The sequence below is a fragment of the Xyrauchen texanus genome, chromosome 45 (genome assembly GCF_025860055.1).
Source record: "Xyrauchen texanus isolate HMW12.3.18 chromosome 45, RBS_HiC_50CHRs, whole genome shotgun sequence".
Classification (NCBI taxonomy): domain Eukaryota; kingdom Metazoa; phylum Chordata; class Actinopteri; order Cypriniformes; family Catostomidae; genus Xyrauchen; species Xyrauchen texanus.
Window position 1 is genome coordinate 4,918,017 of NC_068320.1, and position 23,752 is coordinate 4,941,768.

Genomic DNA, 23,752 nt, shown 5'->3' on the forward strand with positions numbered 1-23,752 from the left:
GCTCTGAAAAGGTCTAAAAAAAAAAAAAAAAAGAAGAAAAAAATCTAGATTTTGGAGTTAGTTGAACCAATGTTAAAATGATAAAGTTATTTTTCAATAGACACATTTGTTTTTGTGTGAAAAGAGGGTGGGTGGTGGCAGTGGGGCTCATTGGGTGCTCAGCACCTCTAAAGATCTGACCCTAGAATCGCCCCTGCATATATGTATATGTAGGCCTATATCATATTATTTTTAATTTTTTCTGAACGACCCCAACCATGCTTATTTACAAGTAATTACTTTTTTTACATCCAGAATGTGATCTCTTTGAATCACTCCCCTCTGGCAGAAGGCTGAGGTCCATCAGGACAAAAACCTCACACCACAAGAACAGTTTCTTCCCATCCGCCACTTACCTTATCAACAAGGCCCGGTACCCACTCTGACACTCTCCACACTCCACCTCTGGCTCTACATTCCACTGTACTACTCTGCTCTCTTTTATTTTATACTAACTTTTAATTGATACTGCGTGGACATATTTATATTTATATTAGCTTTTTCTGATTCTGATTCTGATGGGCTGATTCACTTCTTGTTACAGTTCTGGTGTTATATTGTTCCAATGTTTCCTAAATGTTCTATTTGTTTTCTCAGTTAATGCAAGAGGGTTGCATAATGATGTCAAACGTAAAGCTATTTTCCTATATGCAAAAACTCTTAATACTGATTACAGTACACATGTCACATGCAAATTCTAGTGATTTTAAGTTTTGGAAATCTCAGTGGGGCGATGAATTGTTTTCTTCTTATGGTTCTAATTTCTCAGCAGGTGTCCTAACTTTAAAGCACAAATTTAAGGGTAAAATTATAGAGACAATCTCTGATCCTGAAGGCCATTTTCTTTTTTTTATTGGTTGCTTTAAATTATTTAATCTTTGTCCTGGGTAACATTTAAGGATTTAATGATACAAAAAATAACTTTAAATTGTTTAATTGAATAGAAACACATTTTGAATATTTCAAATCTAAATATTCTAACTTGCTTATTCTCTTGGGTGGAGACTTTAATCAAACTATAAACAACTCTTTGGACAGATCACCACCTAAATTATCTAATAGATCATCAGGCCTTTGTGATTTGATCTCCCGATTTGGCCTAATTGACATTTGGAGGGATAAACATCCTCATGCTTCTCAGTTTACCTGGTCTAACAGTTCTGGTTCACTGAGGTCTAGGATTGACTTCTGGTTAATATCTGACGCTTTATTTGATTTTGTCACTGAGGTTGAAATTTTGCCTTCTCCATTGTCTGATCATAAATCCATAATTTTATCTTTAGATCACTCATCTTCTTATTCAAGCACATATAGTTTATATTGGAAACTAAACTCTACTTTATTAGAGGATAAGGAAATTTGTTGATGATATCTAGGATTCAATATTTTTTTTAATAAAGCTCAAGCTGAAGATCATTTTGGTTCTAACTGGGAGCTTTTAAAATACAATATTAAGTTAGTGCTACTTAAAGCTGGAACTCAAAAAGCCAAGAAATTTAAATTAGAGGACTCAACATTGTTAAAAGAATTGTCTGTCTCTCCTGCATCCCCTTTGAAAATGTATCAGTTGTTCAGAAATCAGAATTGGTTGGACTACAGAATTCATTAGATAACTTGTATATACATAAAGCAAAGGGTGCTTTTGTTCGTTCAAGAAGGAGGTTGCTGGAATAGGGAGAACGTAATTCCAGCTATTTTTTCCAATTAGAGAAACAACGAAATCATCTTAATTCTATAAATAGTCTTAATGTAAATGGAGTGGTTTTAAAGAATCATAAAGAAATGTTGAATTATTGTGAAGAGTTTTATAAAGACCTTTATTTTTCTAGACACTCAACATACCTTGGATTTATTTTTTAACTCCCTTGACATGGACCGATGATAATGGCAAGCTTCTTTGTGAATCTCCTATTCAAATTAAAGATATCTTTGAGGTGATTGACAAGTTGAAACTAAAAAAATCTCCTGGAAATGATGGTCTGACCACAGAGTTTTATAAGAAATTTTCAAATGATCTTTCCCCATTTCTCCTCAAAGTTTATTTAGAAAGTCTTCATAAGGGTACTCTCCCACCCTCTATGACTCAATGTATTATATATGTTATCCCTAAACCTCAAAAGGACCATGCTCAATTAGAAAATTGGCGACCTATTAGCCTCCTAAATAACGACTACAATATATTAGCCATGATTTTTGCTAAAAAGATTAAATGTGTTCTAGATTATATAATTGATGAATGTCAGTCAGGTTTCATGAGAGACAGACTTATTTCAAATAATATTAGACTTGTTCTTGATATTTTAGATTACAGAAATTTGATCCCTGATGAGAGTTTCTTGATTTTTCTTGATTTTTTTTTTATAAAGCTTTTGATTCTGTTGAGTTTAATTATTTTTCATCTCCTTCTGGTTTAGTTTCTTAATATAAACAAATGTGAACTTTTATCTGTAAAACATTCCACAGATGTTAATATTGTGACATCCCAGTCAAAGCTGAAGTCAAATACTTAGGTATAATTATATGTAAATATCAGAAAAAGAGATCAAATCTTAACTTTGAACCTCTTATCCTTACTATTCATCGTAAATTAAACTCCTAATTACAGCGTGATCTGTCTATAACAGGTAAAATGTTGCTGTCCAAAGCAGATGGATCATCTTGGGTTATCTATCCCGCAATGGCATGTATCTGTGGAGATTTGTAGAAAATTGGACAAAATTATAGTAGACTTTGTTTGGAATTCTAAAACTCACTTAATAAAAAAGAGTGTTATGATAGCTGATCGGGCTATGGGGGGTTTTGAGTTAGTGGACTTTTCCCACTCTTTCAAAGGTAAATGGATAAAATCATTTTTAAACAACCCCACGTCCTTTTGGAATGTCATTCCAAATCATATTTTCAGTTCAGTTTGAGGTTTACATTTTTTCTTGCGCTGCAACTATGACATCTCTAAAATACCTTTAGCTTTATCTAGTTTTCATAAACAGGCTTTAATATGTTGGTCCTATGCTCCACATAGTTATTTTATCTGGAACAACAAAAATATTAGATATAAAATAAATCTCTTTTTTTTTCATTATTGGTTTGACAAGAATATACTTTTAGTGTGTCAACTTATAGATGATAGGGGTGTCCTGCTCAGTTACGAAAATGTTATGCAAGATTTCTCTTTTCCAGTACCCCCAAGAGAGTATGCCATTGTTTTTCGTGCAATTCCTGATTGTGTCAAACCTTTAGTAAAGCCTGGCCCTAAAGGATTTTTATGCTCTCCTCCTATTTTTGACAACACTAATTTATTTGTTGACCAATGTCTTTTCAGTAACATGTCAAACAAAAAAAATGGTTTAATTCTTAACAAGTGACAGATTTCTCTACCTGCTTGTGTAAGCTTTTGGAATAATACCTTTAATGATATAGAATGGGAAGATTTCTGACTCCTACGACAAAAATATTTGTTATCCAATAAAGTTGTTGAAGTCTCTATTAAAATTATACATAATTGCTACCCAGTAAATTATAAACTTGCTAAATTCAATAATAGTATTTCCCCCATTCCTTCTATCATCAGTTCGAATTTATCTTCAAACTTTTGTACAAGCCAAAAAAAAAAAAAATGTTTTTTTGGTGAATCTCTGAATTCAGACACTTCTCATTTTAATTTTTATAATTAATGTATTACTTTTTCTTGCCAAATATTACTTTCATAAGTGTACATTTTAAAAAGAAAACCCCTTCCTTTTTTATTTTCAAGAAAGATATTGATTTTAATTCTAAAAGGAATTCTAAAAATTATATTGCATGTAAGACTCTTTTATGGTGTAATGCATATAAGCTAGTATAACAAGCTTTGTCATAATGTAATGTATATATTTATAATTGTTATTTTTATAATATTTTTAAGTCATCTTTTTTGGTTTTGTCCCTTTACTAAAATGTTCTGGCAAGATGTTTTAGGATTTATTAGGAATTACATTTTTAATGAATGTGTGTTGTATTGGAAGGATGTGGTACTAGTCTTTGTTGATTATGATCATTCCAAAAAAGGTCAATTTTATTTAATTAATCTGATCTTGTTACTCGCCAAGTTCCACATTCATAAATCGAAATATCTAAATGCTAAACCTCTCTTTCTTGTTTTTATTAAAGAACTTGAAAAATACCTAATTTCAATTAAATTGTCTGAGAACAAAAAAAGCCTTAAAAGCATTCTCTGTTTGCAATACTTTTCCTTATTTCAGTGTCATGTAATTCTCATAATTTGTCAATATGTACAGTTTATATTATGTGCACCCCCAGCTTTTAGTTTATTTTTTTTATTTATTTATTTGTAATTGTTTTATGTTTTAATGTATTTTGTTGTTGACTGTTACTACTTACTGTACTGTTTTGAGCATCAATAAAAAAAATAAAATAAAAAAAAAGTCAACTCACGCGAATGAAGCGATTTCGCGTTTTCGCTTCGCGCCTTTGCATTGGCTTTATTTGTAATCGCGCCGCGCGAAACGCTCGATTCGCGTTGTATGTTAACGCACCATAAGAAGGAATAAATTATGTAATTGCACCCTGAGGAGGACGGAGGAAGCTTTGCCGACGACACTTTGGCGAGGAAGCACAGAAGCAGCTTATGCAGAAGACTTTTAGATTGAAGCAAATGAAACGCGCTTAAATTATCCTCCCCTTTTACATCTGGTTTCACCATTACTGTATTCAAACCATAACTGTCACATATTCAACAATCTACGAGGGCGGAGCTAGGAAACGAAGAAGGGAAAGGAAACGAGGATGCACAATTTTAGAAATGAAAAGAACCAAATAACTCAATGGCTCAATAACAGACATTAATTTGTCATTGTAAAGCTCTGCATTAATGGTCACTGAACGAATCGGTGAATGACATCAAAATAGTTACAGTTGTTCCTCGTTAGATGGCGCCAAAGCTTCAAAATGTAATTTGACGTTATACAACTTCGATTAACTTTGTTAATATTATGAGGCATTCTCGATTTTAAGTCCAATCTTGGTGAATGATAAACCAAAATCTTTAAAACAACATAGATGAAGAGACTAATGTAAGCAGACATATCTGTCCATTTTGTGGGCAAGTTTAGGTCTGAGAAAATGAAACTGAAAGCATAGGGAATCTCATTTATGAACATGGCTTCGAATTACGAAGAGGATTTGGGTGAGTTTCTTCTTCAAATATCAAAAGAATAAAATAGCATAAAACATGCAATGTAAGTTGCCAATTACCGGTCTTGCTATACCTATTATCTGAACACGCAATATTCAAGATTTTCGAGGTCTCCTTACCACTGGAGTTTCAATGTCATTCTCCTTTTAAAACACATGTTTGATTAAACAAGAATATCTTATTATCATATAAAAATAAATATTCCACAACATACAGTTGATGTTTACATACACCTTAGCAAAATACATTTAAACTCAGTTTTTCACGATTCCTGACATTTAATCGTAGAAAACATTCCTATCTTTGGTCAGTTATGATCACTGTTTTAAGAATGAGAAAAAATCTTTTTTTTTTTATATATTTTAATAAATAGATTTGTCTCTTCTGATATGCCAGCCGGCTCTTAGAGCCAACTCATTCAAGAACAACCCATCACTAAATTACATCCCCAGTGGGTCAGAAGTTTACATACACTGTGTTTGTATTTGGTAGCATTGCGTTTAAATTGCTTAACTTGCCTCAAACATTTTGGGTAGCCTTCCACATGCTTCTCACAATAAGTTGCTGGAATTTTGGCCCATTCCTCCAGACAAAACTGGTGTAACTGAGTCAGGTTTGTAGACGTCCTTGCTCGCACACACTTTTCAGTTCTGCCCACAAATTTTCTATCTGATTGAGGTCAGGGCTTTGTGATACCTCCAATACCTTGACTTTATTGTCCTTCAGCCATTTTGCCACAATTTTGGAGGTATGCTAAGGGTAATTGTCCATTTGGAAGACCGATTTGCGACCGAGCTTTAACTTCCTGGGTGATGTCTTGAGATGTTGCTTTAATATAGCCATATCATTTTTCCTTCCTCATGATGCCATCTATTTTGTGAAGTGCACCAGACCCTCCTGCAGCAAAGCACCCCCACAACATGATGCTGCCACCCCTATGCTTCATGATTGGGATGGTGTTCTTCACCCTTTTTCCTCCAAACATAATGATGGTCATGATGACCAAACAGTTACATTTTTGTTTAATTAAACCAGAGGACATTTCTCCAAAAAGTAAGATCTTTGTCCCCATGTGCACTTGCAAACTGTAGTCTGGCTTTTTTATGGCAGATTTGGAGCATTGGCTTCTTCCTTACTGAGCTGCCTTTCAGGTTATGTTGATTTAGGACTTGTTTACTGTGGATATAGATACTTGTCTACCTGTTTCTTCCAGCATCTTCACTAGGTCCTTTGCTGTTGTTCTGGGATTGATTTTCACTTTTCGTACTAAACAACGGTAATCTCTAGGAGACAGAATACGTCTCCTTCCTGAGAGGTATGATGGCTGCGTGACCCCATGGTGTTTATACTTGCATACTGTTGTTTGTACAGATGAACGTGGTACCTTCAGGCATTTGGAAATTGCTCCCAAGGATGAACCAGACTAGTGGAGGCCCACAATTGTTTTTCCGAGGTCTTTCTTTTGATTTTCCCATGATGTCAAGCAAAGAGGCATTGAGTTTGAAGTTAGGCCTAAAAATGCATCAACAGGTACACCTCCAATTCAGTACACCACCTATCAGAAGCTAATTGTCTAAAGGTTTGACATAATTTTCTCCAAGCTGCTTAAAGGCACAATTAATTTAGTGTATGTAAACTTCTGACCCACTGGAATTGTGATAGTCAATTAATAGTGAAACAATCTGTCTGTAAATAATTGATGGGAATATTACTTGTCATGCACAAAGTAGATGTCCTAAACGACTTGGCAAAACTGTCATATTTCTTTGCAAAAAAATCAAATTAAATCTTTGGAGTTGTAAAAAAAAAAAGAGTTTTAATTACTTCAACCTATGTGTATGTTCATTTCTGACTTCAACTGTATATGTATTTTTTTTCAATGGTCTTATTAGATGTTTAACATTCTCCATAGTGCATCAAATTAGAAAGTTATCAATTTTATTCAGGTTTTGTGGTCAATGTCTTGCTGTTTAGCACTCTCCAGTCAAGCCTAGTTTATGATGCATCCAGCGCGAGGATATGCGCGAGTCGTGCCTCAGGCAGCACAGATGGGAAGTGCATTTAGCCTTAAAAAGCTCTTATGGGATAAACCACTGAATGTCTTAAGGGGTATCCCAGTCATCCCACACACTAGATCGTCTTTTATTATTATTACGAAAGAACAGTTTTCATTTTAGCTAACCAGTGCAAAGTGGCCATTTATAACAAAATCGCGCAGAAAAAGTCTTGGGGGTTCTGCTGGGCTCTTTGTCTGTCCAGGGCCCTTAGAATCATACTAATCTTTCCCGACGTTACGGCACCCTTGATCACACTGGTGTGCTTTTCTACAGAATATAACCAGAGCTAGAGAAAACAAACATTTATGAATTTTGACACACACACACACACAAACACACAACATATATATGTGTTACGATCCCTGGTTGTCTTCCCCGTGTTTCTTGTGTCTATTGTCTTGAACTACAATTCCCATGATTCCCGGCCCTCATCACTGCCAGCACTTTGTCATTGTTTTCACCTGTGGTTAATTCAATCATCATCATCCCTGTGTATTTAAGCCCTGTTGTTTGTTCTTTCATTGTCGGTTGTTTAATGTTGTGGTTGTCTTCGATGGTTCTCCTGCCCGTGCGCTCTGTGAATGTTTTTCATGTTTATATTTTGTTTGTTCCCTGTATTGTTTAGCTATTTTTTAGTTATCCTGTTCACCGTTTGTTTCCTCATTAAAGAACTGCACTTAGATCCTCACTCCTTGCCTGATTCCTAACAATATGTTTGGGGATATGCCGCTTGAGACAAATCTAAATTCAATTTTCTAAGTTCTATTTTGATTAAAATTGTTGTATATTAATTCAATTGTTGTGTATTAATTATTCTTTTTAGTTGAGAGCAGACATCAAATGTCAGACTCTGAGGATAGCTCCTCTGGTTTCAGTGACAGTGACTCAGACTCTGAAACAGCCTCAGATTCTGGCTCCAGCTCTGGAAATGAAGCAGTCAGACATACCACTGCCAAGGTAAATCTCAAATTAGATAGAATAAGAAAAAAAAGAACATTGCATATTGGAAGATAATGTAGACAAAGCTTCTCAAACAAAAGCACTTTTATAATAATAAAAAAAAAAACAATTCAAATGAATCACATTACTTCTTGAGCATGAATACAGTTGTACAGTTGTCTAAAAGGAAGAATTGTTAACTTAAATTTAAATTCTATGTTCTCACCCTGAAATCATTCCAAACGGGTTTAACTTTCTTTCTTCCATAGAAAACTTAAAGAGAAGGTTAGAAGATTGTGTTGTATGAACTAACCTTTAATAATACATTTTTGTACGTGTTCAGATATGTAAGAGTTATAATCATGGTTGCTGCCATTATGGAGACAAGTGTTGGAACCTGCACATATGCTTACACCATGCAAAAGGCAACTGTCGTTATGGTGCCAGGTGTCGTCTCAACCACAAGAGTTCATCTTCATCACCTAGACAAAGTGAACGTCCAGGAAGAAAAAATCATGGAAGGATCCAAAGTCCCTCACCTGTTGGTATGTCTGTTTTGATGTCAGGAATGGATAAATAATTTTCAATTAAATAAATAGTGTGCAATGCTAGTCTTTTTTTTTTCAATACTAATAGAAAATGATGGAGACGATGATAGGCCCTACAGGTGGCAGCTGGATATTGGAAGAGGCTGGGAGGACATTGTCCATGATTACATACTAGAAGCCCAATATTCACGCCCCAACACCAAAGGAATCAAGATCTATAACACTCGTGCTGGGTGAGTGCAGGAGATTTAAGTTTGTTTTGATAAAGTGCTTTAATCAGGAGTATAAATAGCAAAGTTGCTGGAACCCTATTGTATTTGGATTTTCTTCTTTTCCAAAGGGTAAGTTCACCCAAAAATGTCAATTTTGTCACTATTCATTTACCCTGTTTTTGTTGGGCATCAGACTGTATTGTTAATCACAGAGAGCCCAAACTTAGTAAGTTGGTACAGGACCACATTTCGGTCACATTTTTAGTCCTCTGGATTCTTCAAGCAGTTTCTATATGTCTATAACATTGTAACAAAGTTCGTAATGGGGTTGCAAGGAGGAAGCGGGAGAAGGCAAATCCAACTCAAACTGTATTTATTTTATAACACAAAATTGGCTTTTCAGCACTCTCTCCCTTACTGGCGTCCAGCTCGCTCTTAAATCCCTCTCCATCTCTCACTCCAATGACAAACAGAAGTTAGAGACAATCATTGCCAGGTGATGATCCTTACCGTTCTCATTTCTTGATCTCGCTCACAAGCCGGCTCTCAACCACCACAAACATCTATAACAAAACTAATCCCTATGAAATTTGAATACTTATAACATCTAAACACCCTCAGGACAAAAAGGTATTTTGATTCGTCAAAATATTGTTTAGATACAAGCCAAACAAATATTTGAGCACAGCTAATATTGACTTATTGTTCTGTATCTTTTGAACAATAAATCCAAACTTAAAACTTGCTACCATTACACACCTGAACATTGTGAGGATGTGCCCAAAACTTGTTACACAAGGGGTGCTGCAACTCAAAACCATTTTAAATGGCAACCGTATGTCCAAGGATGTTGAAATTTGGTGTGCTTTTTCTTTGACATTAGTGCTAATATACGAAAATAGCAATCAAACAAAATTAACAACAAAAATGGCCTCTAACAGCCAATCAAATAAATTATCATTTAATTTCTCGATCATCAAATTGTTTGGCAGATATAAATCAATAAATTTTTATGACGTGGTGCGTAATGATTAACTAGTCCACCAAATCTGGTACATATGGATCCCAGGACAAATAGCACACCAAATGTTGTTCCATTCCGAAGATAGGGGACGCTGCAACTAAAAACCATCATAAACGGCAACCATTTATTTGTGAATGTTTCAAATTTCAACAGCCATTAATTTCAATTGAAAATGACATTAAATTTAAATTAATTCATCCCATTTCCCATTTATCAAATCATTGGTCAGATATAAATCAGTGCATCTTGTGAAAGCAAAATCTCTAGTTCACAAAAAAGGTTCACATGGACAGCGGGACAATCTGAGCAAGTGTTGCTATTACGAAAATGTTCTCAAAATGCTGAAACCATTTGTTCAAGGATGTTTAAATTTGCCACAGCTGGAAACAACATTATCTAGATCATCCATAGAATTATTTGCAATAAGATTCAATAAAATATAGCAAAATATAGCTTGTGTCTAAATTTAGACATTATGTTTGAATTATTGTTTTAAATAATTACTTGAGATACTTCCCCCTGCCTCTGTGATGTATTCTCCATGTCATTCCCTATAGGGCTATTTCAATAGATTTTACTAAGATGAGAGTTCTTAAGAAAACAAATATTAGAGTCCGCCGTAAAGATTCAGGACAGACAGAGTGGCTCTGGTGGTGCCAAGATGACCAAGGCTGGTGTCGTTATGGGGAGAAGGTAAGTGATATGACTTGTGCACAATATTCTAATTCATATGAAGTCTTTTGATCAATTTGTGTGATGAATATTGTGAATTTTGTTATTCGCTCTCCAAAAAAATCTCAAATCAAATATGGCAACTACGCCGATAGCGTCAAACATCATTGGTTCTTGCAACATGACGTCATGATGTTTGTTTACGAGATGCAATGAGAACCAATAAGGTTTGGAGTTATCGATGTTGCAGTCATATTTGATATATAATTAATGCACAAATATATATTGCATCTGTGGGTCTAGGGTTCTAAGGGCAAAGCCAGTACACTTCAGAGCTCAAAACTAGAGCAGGAGTACCAAAAGAACCGCAAAGGTTCTGTTCAGTTCAGCATTGACTCCACCAAATATGAAGTTAACTTCAGAGGTTTGTTTTTATTTGCAACCACGAACATGCCTAAAAACAAGCATTCATTCCATAAACAAAATTGGCCAGATTCATTAATTTGTGTTTTTTTGTGTTTTCAGGAATGTCACAGAAAAATGTATCTACAGGCCATAGCAGACGGGTTAGACGATGCCCTAAATATGAACCTCAAAGTGGAGAGTGAGTATAAAAAAACAATTAGGGCAAAAAGTTCACTAAACAGATACAAGTTTTGGGCCTTATTTAGTTCCTTTAACTCATTAAAGTCAACATGTAATTAAAATTTACCCTATGTACTTTCTTTTTTGTAATTAATATTTTTTATTGATTCATATAAACACCACAAAGAAAAACCCTGCACATATATAATGAATCAACATTTCACATTCACCAACCCCACCCTGACCCACAACAAACACCCCTGTGGTCCCATACACAAACACAACCAAATAAATAAATAAACTCTATGGAGTGGTGGTGGCGTAGTGGGCTAAAGCACTAATCTGTTAAGCAGAAGGTTGTGGGTTTGATCCCCACATAGGATCATTGTGTCCTTGAGCAAGGCACTTAACTCCAGGTTGCTCTGGGGGGATTGTCCCTGTAATAAGGGCTGTCTTAAAAGTATGTCACTTTGGATAAAAGCATCTGCCAAATGCATAAATGTAAATATATATATATATATATATATATATATATATATATATATAAACTACACACTCCACATCCCCTCCTCGAGAGTCCCCCAAAATAACTAAATAATTGCCCCATTTTTTAAACACTTCCTTGAATTTACCACTTCCTTGAGAGCAGCCACCCTCCCTTTTTCAACACACCTCTCCATGATCGCCAATCACGAGACTGGTCAGAACCCAATTTTTTTATGTGATTATCCCCCAAATGTATGACTGCCCACATCACAAAAGTACAGAGTCTGGGACAAAGTAAAATTTGAGTGCTCAAAACGACACACATACAATTCTGCACTTTCAACCAAAGGTCTTGAATCTTAGCACACCCCCAAAAAAACATGGATTGTGTCTCAATCTTCTGATTGGCATCACCTGCATGTGGGTGTTTCTTTAAGACCAAGCCTATATAATCTAGAGGGGGTCCAATATAATCTGTGTAAAATATTAAATTGCATAAGGTGAACCTTTGCATCACTAGATGTAGACTTTACATTATTTAGAATCCTAGCCCACAATTCCTACTCCAATGTCAAGTTTAAATCTTACTCCCATAATCTCTTGATAGAAGTTTAAGCTCCGTCCCCCAGAATCTGAATTAACAGGGAGTGATACACTGATGCCTCATGACCTTTTCCAAAAGCAATAATCACCTCTCCCCGAGTATCTGCTGCTTTAGGGTGGTGTGAGCTACTCCTGTAAATTCATATAGAACTGAGATCTGGGAATCTCAAAGTGTTGAACCAAATTTTCTAAATATGTAAACTCTCCACTCTCATATGTCACTGAGTATACAGTAGTAACCCCCCTCACAATCCACTCTGACCAGCAGAAAGGGGACCTTTCAATACATCATTCAGCCATATGCTCGAGGCAACATTTAAATAAAATGTCTGAATTAAACACTCTGGACACTTTTGTCCATACTGCGTGCAAATGTGAGATAACGGGGTGTGACATATCTACTACGGTTAGTTTAATAGAAAGGCTTTGTAATAGCAAAATACAGGCAAGAACTTCATGTTCAATTCAAAACCAGAGAGGGGCTATCTCAGGTGGAAGCGACCAATGAGCCAAATGTCTGAGACCGAATACATAATAATAAAACTAAATCTTGGGTAGGTCTAGCCCACCTTTGTCAATCAGCCTATGTAACTTATTAAAATGTAATCTGGGACATTAACCATTCCAAATGAAGGAATTCGCTATTCTATCAAATTGGTTGAAATAAGAGAGGGGGATATCTACAGGGAGAGATTGTAACAAGTAGTTACATTTTGGTGTAGCGAATCAGCTCTATGAAATATTAATCAATCATAACTTGTTATAATCGATTATGAATATTTGGATCAGTTAATCGGGTTAACTTGATGTAGCTACATTAACATTACAACCAAATACTCGGTTCATCCCGTGAACACTCAATATTGGTTATTAATTAATTAATTAATAGAAATGTACATTTCCGGGGCATGGGAAATGTCTTTCTTACTAAGTATTAAGAGCAAGTAGTCAAAATCTATGATTAGTGACTTCAGATATGAGCTTGAGACACAGACAACTTTACGTGTGACATGAACAAGACTTTATTAACTAGACTAAACATTTAAACTACTCTAACATACATATACATACATGCATACAGTTTACCAAGGGAAAGAGGGCTGAAGCAGAATACAGGAAGGCAAGAAGTTATAGCATTGTTTGAAGTTCAGCAGATCAACAGCCTGAGCAAACCATCATATTAGTTCTGACACGCCCTTTTTAGAAAGGGGTAAGGATACTTAATGTATCAAATAATGAGACTAAGTTTGATACTTGCATGTCCCATTTGAATTAAACTGTCCTGATGCAATTTGTTGAGGCTCCAGTTGATCTTTGATGATGTTGTCTTGATATCTTTGGTGAATGGAAAGACAAGGCCGTACGTAGCCTGGCGCACGCTTGGGAGTCCTTGGGGGCCTTCTAGTTCAGCATCATTCAGCAAGAGAGCAGGAAGCAAGAGAGCAGGAAGAAAGAGAGCAGGAAGCAAGAGACGAGAGGACTAAGAGAGAGCTAAGAGATAAGAGCTAAGAGCATTTATAACCTTAGAAAACATGTCCCACCTCTCATTGGCTCGACCAATGAGAAGGGTTTGGGTTCCAGGCGGGAATTTGGTTTATTGCTTTTTGTTCTCACATTTCTCATTGCATGAGCAAGAAAGAAACTAGGAAATATACTTGTAATACTAATATGTTGTTGTTATCGACATATCATGTACACAGTCATTTCGATCTTCAAAATACCAAGTTATAGAGACCAGATATGCCACACATATGATTTCGGTTAACCATAGTATGCAAAGTCTGAAACATTAACCTATTAGAGTTTGAAAGAAAACACAGATCAAACAACATTTAGGAAAATTATGAGATGGAACATTAGATACATGTCAATGAATTTATCACATGGATATATAGAATATATATATAGGATTAACAGGGTTCATTTCTCTTTCTCAGTAAGAGAATGAAGTGAGGGTCAGCACTTCTCTGAACATTCCTTTGGAGGTCGTAAAAGTCTCCCTTACTCTGGGCATGAGAGAGTTCCTTTGTCAAGGCTCATTTGCATGTTTATGACAGTAAGAGATTTTGGGCTGAATGACTCAAAAGATAGTAAAACATCGCGTAATATCATTCTACAGATATCTTATATTCGAATTCAGCTCGGACAAATCGTAAGGTTTAATTTGATACCAAGAAACGTGTGTTTAGTACACTTAAAAAGGGAATATACACTCTGAGGCTATTAAATATGAGGCCTCAGAGTTTAAAACACACAACGAAACAGTTCTAACGAGTTTGATATACCTCAGAAATACACAACATACAGGGATTACACGTATTTCATTAGCAATATGCAGTTCTGTGTTTAACTGAAAAACACACACACACACACATTGTTGCGTTCAAAGTTTCCCCCTTCCTGTCCACACGATAAGCACGTGGTGAGCATGCGGATGTCACATGCGGTTCTCTGTCAATAGTTCATTGTCTCTTTGTCAATACATTTATTGTGCTTGTGGAGACTGGTTGGCGCTATTTCAGTAATTAGGGGAGTTTTTAACAGTAAGTTCTTGTTTGTTCGTGAATCTGTTAAGGCCACTGATCCTCCGCCATACCTTACATGGAATACAATTCATTTTAACAACATTAACCTTCCCAATTATTGAAAATGTAACTCAAAAATGTTTTAATTAAGGGGTCAAACTAAATCAGACAAATTGATTGGGAATAAAATAACCAAATATTTAATGCCCTGTTTTGGTCTCTGGTGCCCGGCTGGAAAGCTGTTACTGGGTAGTATGCTGTCAGAGCCAAAGCTTCGGATTTAGACCAATACAAATATTACAGCTAATAATTCTGTGGAGGCAAGGCATAGAACTAGTAGGGTCAGAGACAAATAATAAAATATAATCCGCGTACAGCAAAAGCTTTACCATACCTCCGCGCCATACCTCCCGCCACCAAACCTGGAAAATTATCCCCTTCTTATCACGGCTGCTAATGGTTCCATGGCAAGACAGAACAATAATGGGAAAAGAGGTTTATCCAGAGTAAAATAATCTAAAATTAATCCACTAGTTTGTACCACCAATAACTCTTACACTCGCTTGGATCTTTGTCTTTTTTAAGAATCAGACTGATCTGGGCTTGTGTCAGGCAGAAGCTTTCCATTCTTTAATGACTCAGTATAAACTTCTAACAAAAATGGAGCCAGCTCTGTAGCATAAGATCTAAAAAACTTGGTGGCAAAGCCATCTGGCCCCTTATCCTTGCCTGTATGGACGGCCTTAATTACCTTGCTAAGCTCCTCCAAGATTTTTTTTTTGCTCCGTTGTCAGTTTAGGGCGTTCTAATGGTTATACAACATTTCTAATATCCTCATCAGTAGACGAAGATGTAGAATTATAGAGATCAAAATAGAATTCTTTAAAAATATTATAAATATTTTACCACCAGCAGATTTCACTGAGGGAATGGTAGAAAAAGACTCTCTCTTCTTTATAAACCTAGCCAAAAGCTTCCCTGTTTTGTCCCCCGACTCAAAATATGACTGTCTTGCCCTGAATAGCCAAAACTCCACCTTCCGTGACAAAATAGTATTATATCTGTATTTCAATCAGGCCAATTCTCTGAGGCCTTCAGATGACATTTGGCACATCAGCTCTGCCTCAGCACTTTTAATATTCCCTTCCAACTCCACGAGTTCTTGTGCTTTGGATTTTTTTATGAATGAGGCATACTGTATGATCCGACCCCTAAGAACAGCCTTAAGTGCCTCCCAAGCCACGCCCCCACACAGGATACTGAGGACCAGTTGGTCTCCATATAAAAATTTATTTCAGCCTTTAACATTTGCTCAAATTCAGGATTTTGCAAAAGGGATACATTAAAGTGGCAACTATATGATTTATTTTTCTCCGTATTTGGCAACACCTCTAAACTCAACAGGGCGTGATCTGAGACTAAGTTGTTTCCAACTGAACATTGAACAACAGATTAAATGAGGGACTTAGAAATTAAAAAAAAAAAATCTATTCTAGAATAAATCTTATGGACTGATGAAAAAAATTTATAGTCCCTACCAAATGGGTTCAAAAGTCTCCAAATATCTGTAAGACCAAGATTTTTACACATCCTGTGAAGCGTCAGTGTTACTCTAGGGGGCTTTCACACTTTTGCAGAACTATGTCCATCAAAATATTAAAGTCTTGGCTTGTAACCTCTCTTCAAGATCTATAAAAAAGCCCTGATCATCAGCGTTAGGTGCGTAAATATTAGCCAAAATCAACATTTGCCCCTGAATTTCTGTTAAAACAATAACGACTCTTCCTAATTTATCTTTAATCTATTTGAGACATTTTAATTGTAGATGCTTAATTATCAATGTAATGACTCCCCTGCTCTTACTTGAGCCAGTACTAAAGAAAACATGTCCACCCCATATCTTCCCAAATTTTTCAGCTTCCTGCAGGGAAAGATAGAAACACTATATCATATTTCTTATGTTTAATGAGGTGCCCCAACCAATTCACATTCCACGTGGAGAGAGATAATCCACTCATATTAACATTTTATATTTTGACATGTAAGAAATAATAGATTGTGTGTCAAAAATAAAAATTATAAAGACCACATTCCCCATTAGTGCAACAATCAAACCCCAATCCTCCCCCCGAACCAAACAAACAGAAAAAACGCCAGCGCCAACCAGCGTCCATCCCTCTAAACTCAAACAGTCCATGTACACCTACGAGAGTCCCCCATCAGATTGCTCAAGTCCGGTGCTCCTATACAAATTTTGTGAGACAGAATTACTTAACAGAAAATAATCTATAAAACAAACTCCAGCCAATAGGCAAAATAAACACAAATAACGTGTAGATTTATTCCCAAAAATGTATCAAACTGTATAAAACAAGAAGAAAAATCCATTCAGTTTCCTCCGACAGAAAATACTCCACAAAACAAACTCTAGTCAATAGGAGGCATAAACACAAGGAACATGCAGATTTACCCATAACCGTCCCAAAGGAGCCAGCACAAAAAAACAAACAAAAAAAAAACAGTCAAACGAATGTTCAGTGAGCCGACTGTTCATGAGTGCAGCAGATGACCTAATCCTTCCATTGTCCTACAAAAAAAATACTCCACAAAACAAAATCCAGCCAATAGGAGGCATAAGAACAAAGAATGAGCAGATTCCTCTACATCTGTCCCGGAGGAGTGTTATTTTTTTATGCATTTGGCAGACGCTTTTATCCAAAGCGACTTACAGTACACTTATTACAGGGACAATCCCCCCGGAGCAACCTGGAGTTAAGTACCTTGCTCAAGGGCCCAACAGTGGCATCTTGGTGGTGCTGGGGCTTGAACCCCCGACCTTCTGGTCCGTAAACCTGAGCCTCAACCACTGAGCCACTTCTGCCCCGTTTTGTGTTATTCCACAAAACAAACTCCAGCCACTAGGCGGAACAAGCACAAAAAGAAACACAATGGCGACATCTTCCTCAGACAGTCAAGAGTATATTCAGCGAGTCAAGTTCACTCAGGTGCCACATGAGAAACACTAAATGGCTAACTCACCCCATTGTCTATATGAAAGACAATGCTTGCTGTGGGCATGTAAATATTTTGTGGCCATCCTTGGTATCTATTCTCAATTTGGCCAGAAACATCAATGCAAAAGCGATCCTCCATCGATGCAAGAGTTTCATGCATTCCTTGAATCGATCATGTTTCTCTCTTGTCAAATTGGAAAATCTGGGAAAAAGAAAATGTTGTGGTTCTTCCAAGAAAGCTTTCCTTACCCCGCATAACATGAGATCTTTATCGGATGATCTCAGAAATTTGGCCAGAATTGATCAGGGTCTGTATCCTTCAGCGGATCTGCGTGCTGGGACTCTGTGAGCTCGCTCGATTTCTAGCTTATTTCAAGCAGACTCGTGAAGATCTTGTCTAGGAAATTCACCATATCTCAGCCGTCTTATGCTCAGGAATTCCAACTATTCGGACGCTGTTTCGTCGATTATGTTTCTCCAACTCCTCAAGTTTTTCCCAAACGCGTTCCAAATTGGAACTGGTCACTAGTGGATAGGCAGCTAATTCCTTTTCTGATGACTCCAGATAATCGATCCGTCTCTCAACGTCCGACAGTCTTGTAACCAACTTAGTGAATTTCGTATCCATGGAAGTAATCGATCGACAAATTGCAGAAAGATCCTCCAAATCTGCAACAACTTTCATCAGCATTGCCGACATTCATCATTTCATGCCAGTTTCTTTCAGTTCACAGTCCGAATTGAGTCTGGGGCTTTCGGTCTGTTTGTCAGTGGAATCAGCCCAAGCACATAAGTGTCTTTTAATATCTCCAGAGCCCGAGGATTTAAAATTTAGAACAGTTAAGAATCAGGGTTTATCAAATCTCACCGGTTTATGACACAAGTAGTAATAAAATAAGCAAAGTGCACAGAGCTCACCGTTCGCATGTCCGCTCCTCACATGGCGTCATGTGACTCCCCCTATGTACTTTCTTAATACATGTCCCTGGTCTTATTTTGCATGATTCATCAGTGCATGTTATTCCAGTGAAACATATTTGTCTTTGTAATCTTTCATCAAAATGTAATAACTTGTTCTGCCTTAGAAACAATTCTGTTTCATTTTGAAATATATTACATTACATTATGTGAGTAAAATGGGTTTTGAATACCGGTTAATGTTGACTTTAACAATACTCACAATTTTTTAGTTTTTCAAAAAACTAAATGTACATTGATGTCACAATCAGCATGCATTGAAATACAATCGCTTTAAATTCATTTATTTTTTTAGTGTGAAAGTCATATGCTGAATTGACACTACTCATTAATTTTATGTTTAATACTAATATCATGTTTTCACTAAACATTTATAGTGGATTATCTTTGAAGTTCAAGAACCTGATGGCTCCTCCAAATAAGACCCCCATGTGGCAGTTTGAAGGGAAAAGTGGAAACTGGCACACCTTCAAAATCTCGGTAAAGCTCTTTCTTAATATGACTATAATACTTTTCTTTACATGTAACGATGACCTTGAATGTCAATATTAACCTTATATTGAAGCATATTTTGTTCACGAACCGCCCAATTAAAAGGGAAAGCAAAAAGTCACTGCTGCTTTTGTTTTTTAAGTGCCATTTAGGGGTGGGTTTATCTGAGGTTGATTTATACAACATTAATAGACTGGCTTGGGATAATGGCTCAACAGTACCTATGAAAGAAATTGTTTAGGAAACAGAAAAATGGTGGAAAAGTCCTGTTCATGGATATTATTTTAATTGCTACTAAGTGGGTCAAGCACATTAGGAATAAAAAAGGAAAATTGCCCATACTCTCAAAAGTTGCATAAAGCTAGCCAGTCAGATTTGAGCTTACTTGATCAAGAAAGAGCCTGGGTAGCTCAGAGAGTTTTGACGCTGAATTCGACCCCTCGAGTTCGAATCCAGGGTGTGCTGAGTGACTCCAGCCAGGTCTCCTAAGCAACCAAATTGGCCCATTTGCTAGGAGGGTAGAGTCATACGGGGTAACATCCTCATGGTCGAGGTTCTCACTCTCAGTGGGGCGTGTGGTGAGTTGTGCGTGGATGCCGCGGAAAATAGTGTGAAGCCTCCAAGCACACTATGTCTCCGCAGTAATGCACTCAGCAAGCCACGTGATAAATTGCATGGATTGATGGTCTCAGACACAGGGGCAACTGACATTCATCCTCCACCACCTGGATTGAGGCGTGTCACTACTTAGAGCGCATTGGGAATTGGGCATTACAAGAAAATCAAAAAAAGAAAGTGCTTTCCATTTTTATGTGCAATATGCTTAAGATGGTTAGTGAACAGACTGTAGGTGGTCTGTGGGTGTGAAGCTGAGACTAATATTGACTTAAATAACATAATTAGTCATTGACTAAACTATGAATTTATGTCCATAGGGAGATTAAATTACAATTGTTCATCTCGTTGTTTTCTCAATAGGGTGGATGTTCAGTTTCTAGTGCTGACATTGAGAGATGCTACAAACAGCAACAAAAAACCATGACCTTCAGTGTAAATGGTGACACTTACATACTGGATTTTTCAAGTAAGTCAACAAAAACATAATAAAATTTATAATGATGCGCAAGTCTGAAAATGTCTCTTTGTCTCGTAATTAGAGCGTTCGGGGTTCAATCCCTGCATTGTTGCACATCTTTTTTGTAATAAACTAATTGGGTAAATAAACAAGTTAAATAGCAACTCTGTCATTGGATGTATAACAACAGCTTTATCTCATTTGTTTCCATTTTAATTAGTTATTTCACTGACAAACATTTGTAACTTAGTCTAATATGAAGACAGGTGTCATATGAATGTGGTGTCAGTCCCATTCTGATAATGCTTTACAAATTTGTGCATGAAACACTGTATGGAACAAAAAACTAAAAAGCACACTGAATTGCATTAATTGAAAAATAATAATAATAATAATGTTTTTTTTTTTGTTTGTTTTTTTTTACGATTAAAGCATTTACTGTTAATACAGCATAAACACTGGTGTGAAGGGCGAAACCTTTGTAATGTGTCCACCCGGAGTCATTACTTTGATGCACACACCACAAACTGACACACACAACAGTGCCGGAGCCCTTCCACCAACCTACAAGTTAAGCATATATGGCACAATGCGGCAGTCCCATTGACATTCTATGGGCGATACTGTCATAACACACTAGTTGACCTTTATGCGCTCTTCTATGATAGAGGTTGTTATCTCAGTAAATAAAATAATCTCTGACAGCGCTTCCTTGTCAGTGATAAAATGATGGACAAAAAAGCTCTTAACACTATTTGATGTACAGACGGGACTTGTGATAGAAATAAAGTATTTTTCAGCCTATGTAAGGCGCATTTTAATTTCCACAGAAGCACAGCAAATCTTAACTATCAACAAAACGCAGAATGAGAAGTTTTTGTCTGCAAGCTCTTTTTCATGGTGAACTTAAAAGCGACACTTGATGATGGCATTGACGCTCTGATGCAAATCATGAACCCAGCTTCACGATTGCTGTAGCAAAGCAGATAGTCACAGTCTACTGACAGATTAATATTGTGGAGGATGAAAATTTAAGAGATTTAATGCCATTGCAATGAATATGCAACTTATGTGGGGAATATTTCTTTCAATTAGTCAAACTCCCACTTAGATTTTAGGAAACGCTTAATATTACTTGAATTGGTGCTATTTAAGTGCATTTCTATCTTTAACACCATGAATGGATTTTTTGGAAATTTTTAATAAAGCATTATATTGTTACATATTGATTTGTTTTCTTTCCGAAGTTGGAAATAAATGCATTTTGACAAGAAGTAGTGTCAAATTTCAGCACTTTCAAAATCTGCAATCAATCATGATTAACTACGAAAAACCATTATGTAATAAATCGCAATTAAAAAAATAAATCATCTGACAGCACTAAAATAAACGCATTGCATTAACAATGTTTGCCTTTATTTTGGGGATGCAATTTCATATGGTTGTTATATGGTTGCTATATGGTTTTTATTAGTGCAATTATGCATGCTTTTTTTTTTTTTCAAAGACATTTGTCGTTAATATACTTCCATACACTTGGGCATGTTTAAAACATTCAGTCAGAAAATTCATTTTGGATCACTGTTGAAAAGTTTGGTAAAGGTGATAATTAAAAAACTTTTAATTATTTTTAAGCAAATTTTTCAATTTGTTTGGGACTCCACCACCCGCCTCCTTTCAATTTGAACACGGCTGCTGGTAATAATTAAAAAAAATATATATAAAAAAATGCAAGATCATAACTTTTTGGGTATATTAACATGAATCTTTTAAAATAAACTTTAATATACATTATTGTCCGGCTAGGGTGAAACAAAATCAAGTCATACATTTTGAAATAAGATGTTTATTTTGCTCTTTTCTAGGGATGAATCAAGTCAACCAGAGGACAAATGCCAAACGCAAGATCCAGCGTGTATAAGATCTTTCTGGAGATTCTGGCTGATGCTCAGGATCCAAACAGGAAATATGAGTATCATTTATTGTGGAAAGCATTATATGTTATTTACTTTAATTTTAAGTACAAGTGATTTTAATGTTTTTAATCTGTTTCAGATTACATTAGTGTCTTGTTTTGAGAACTGCCTTTAGAATCATTATTCAATTATATTAAACATTATCAAAGAAAAATATAGTGGAGACTGGGGATGGTTGTCACACTTTTTACTCCAGTGAATAATTCTCATGGTTGGTTTGTGTTTAACGGTCAGATTCTGATTTAAAGTCTTGGTTACAAAAAAGGCTATTAAACATTTCCACCATTCAATAACAGTTCATTAAACACAAATGTTAGACTTTTTTTTACTTTTATTTTGGTTTTATTGTGTTCACTTGTTTACCCAATAGCTGGAAATAGGATGGATTTCACAAAACATATCCTTATTTGAGAGTATTTTAAACTATGTTTTGGAAATCAACATACAAAAACACTGCCAGAGAAAAAAAACACTCCTGTAATTGGGCTTTTGTGATGACTTCCCTGTGTTTCACTCCTAAATTTAAATCAATGCAATGTGCCTGAAGCAATCTTGCACAGATTTTGCTTTCTGTTTCTGATGATTTTTCTTTGTAATCCTATAGAAATATATATATTTTATGTTTATTAATGAATGTGCCAAGACAATTGTGCATTGCAGATTATACTGTTCAATAAGTTTGCAATCATATTACCTATGTATCATATAGATTTGTGTAAGTAACGGTTGAGAACCAATGTTTACACTTCGGTTTGTTTATTAATTTTTCCAGTTTCATTTTCTATGCAAATTAAAGTTTTCTTTTTTTTCTTCTTTTTTTATCATTATTATCAACATGATCACAAACTTGCTGAAATGATCTATTAAAAATTAAATCAGGGATACACACAATGATACTGTGTGGATATTGAGCAATACACAATATAATATACAACAACACCTTGTAATATAGTCTAGAATACATGATAATCTGATTTTGAATTACATTACAGCATAAGAATATACAAACTTTGGACACTGTAGCAATTAATTAATTTGTTAAAAAGAGAAATTGCCTATTTTTACTGGGTTTACAAAATACAAACTGAACTGTTTTTAATGGTGTATGCATGCTACACAGGGATTTTGTAGCTCATTTTTGCCTTTCTTAATGCATGTTGCTTGATTTAAAAATAAATAAAATAATACATTTCAGATGAAGTCTTGTTTAACTAATGTGCACACACAATATGTAACATTGCTGTTTCTTTGTTGAACAAATGGACAAAATTATTTCTACAGAGGTATATTAGTGGGGATCACTGACAACATCATATAGCTCTTTGAGAAATGTTTC

General features: G+C 35.7%; 1 protein-coding gene across 1 annotated transcript; it reads left to right on the forward strand.

Moving 5' to 3' along the window:
• Nucleotides 1-4,807: 4,807 nt before the first annotated feature.
• LOC127637671 (uncharacterized) lies at nt 4,808-23,596 on the forward strand. The gene is made up of 10 exons (XM_052118855.1): nt 4,808-5,221; nt 8,111-8,244; nt 8,570-8,771; nt 8,863-9,007; nt 10,568-10,703; nt 10,986-11,106; nt 11,208-11,286; nt 19,251-19,353; nt 20,344-20,449; nt 22,306-23,596. The coding sequence occupies exons 1-10, from the start codon at nt 5,188-5,190 to the stop codon at nt 22,359-22,361; spliced, it is 1,116 nt and encodes a 371-aa protein (XP_051974815.1). The 5' UTR covers nt 4,808-5,187; the 3' UTR covers nt 22,362-23,596.
• The last annotated feature ends 156 nt before the right edge of the window (nt 23,597-23,752 follow it).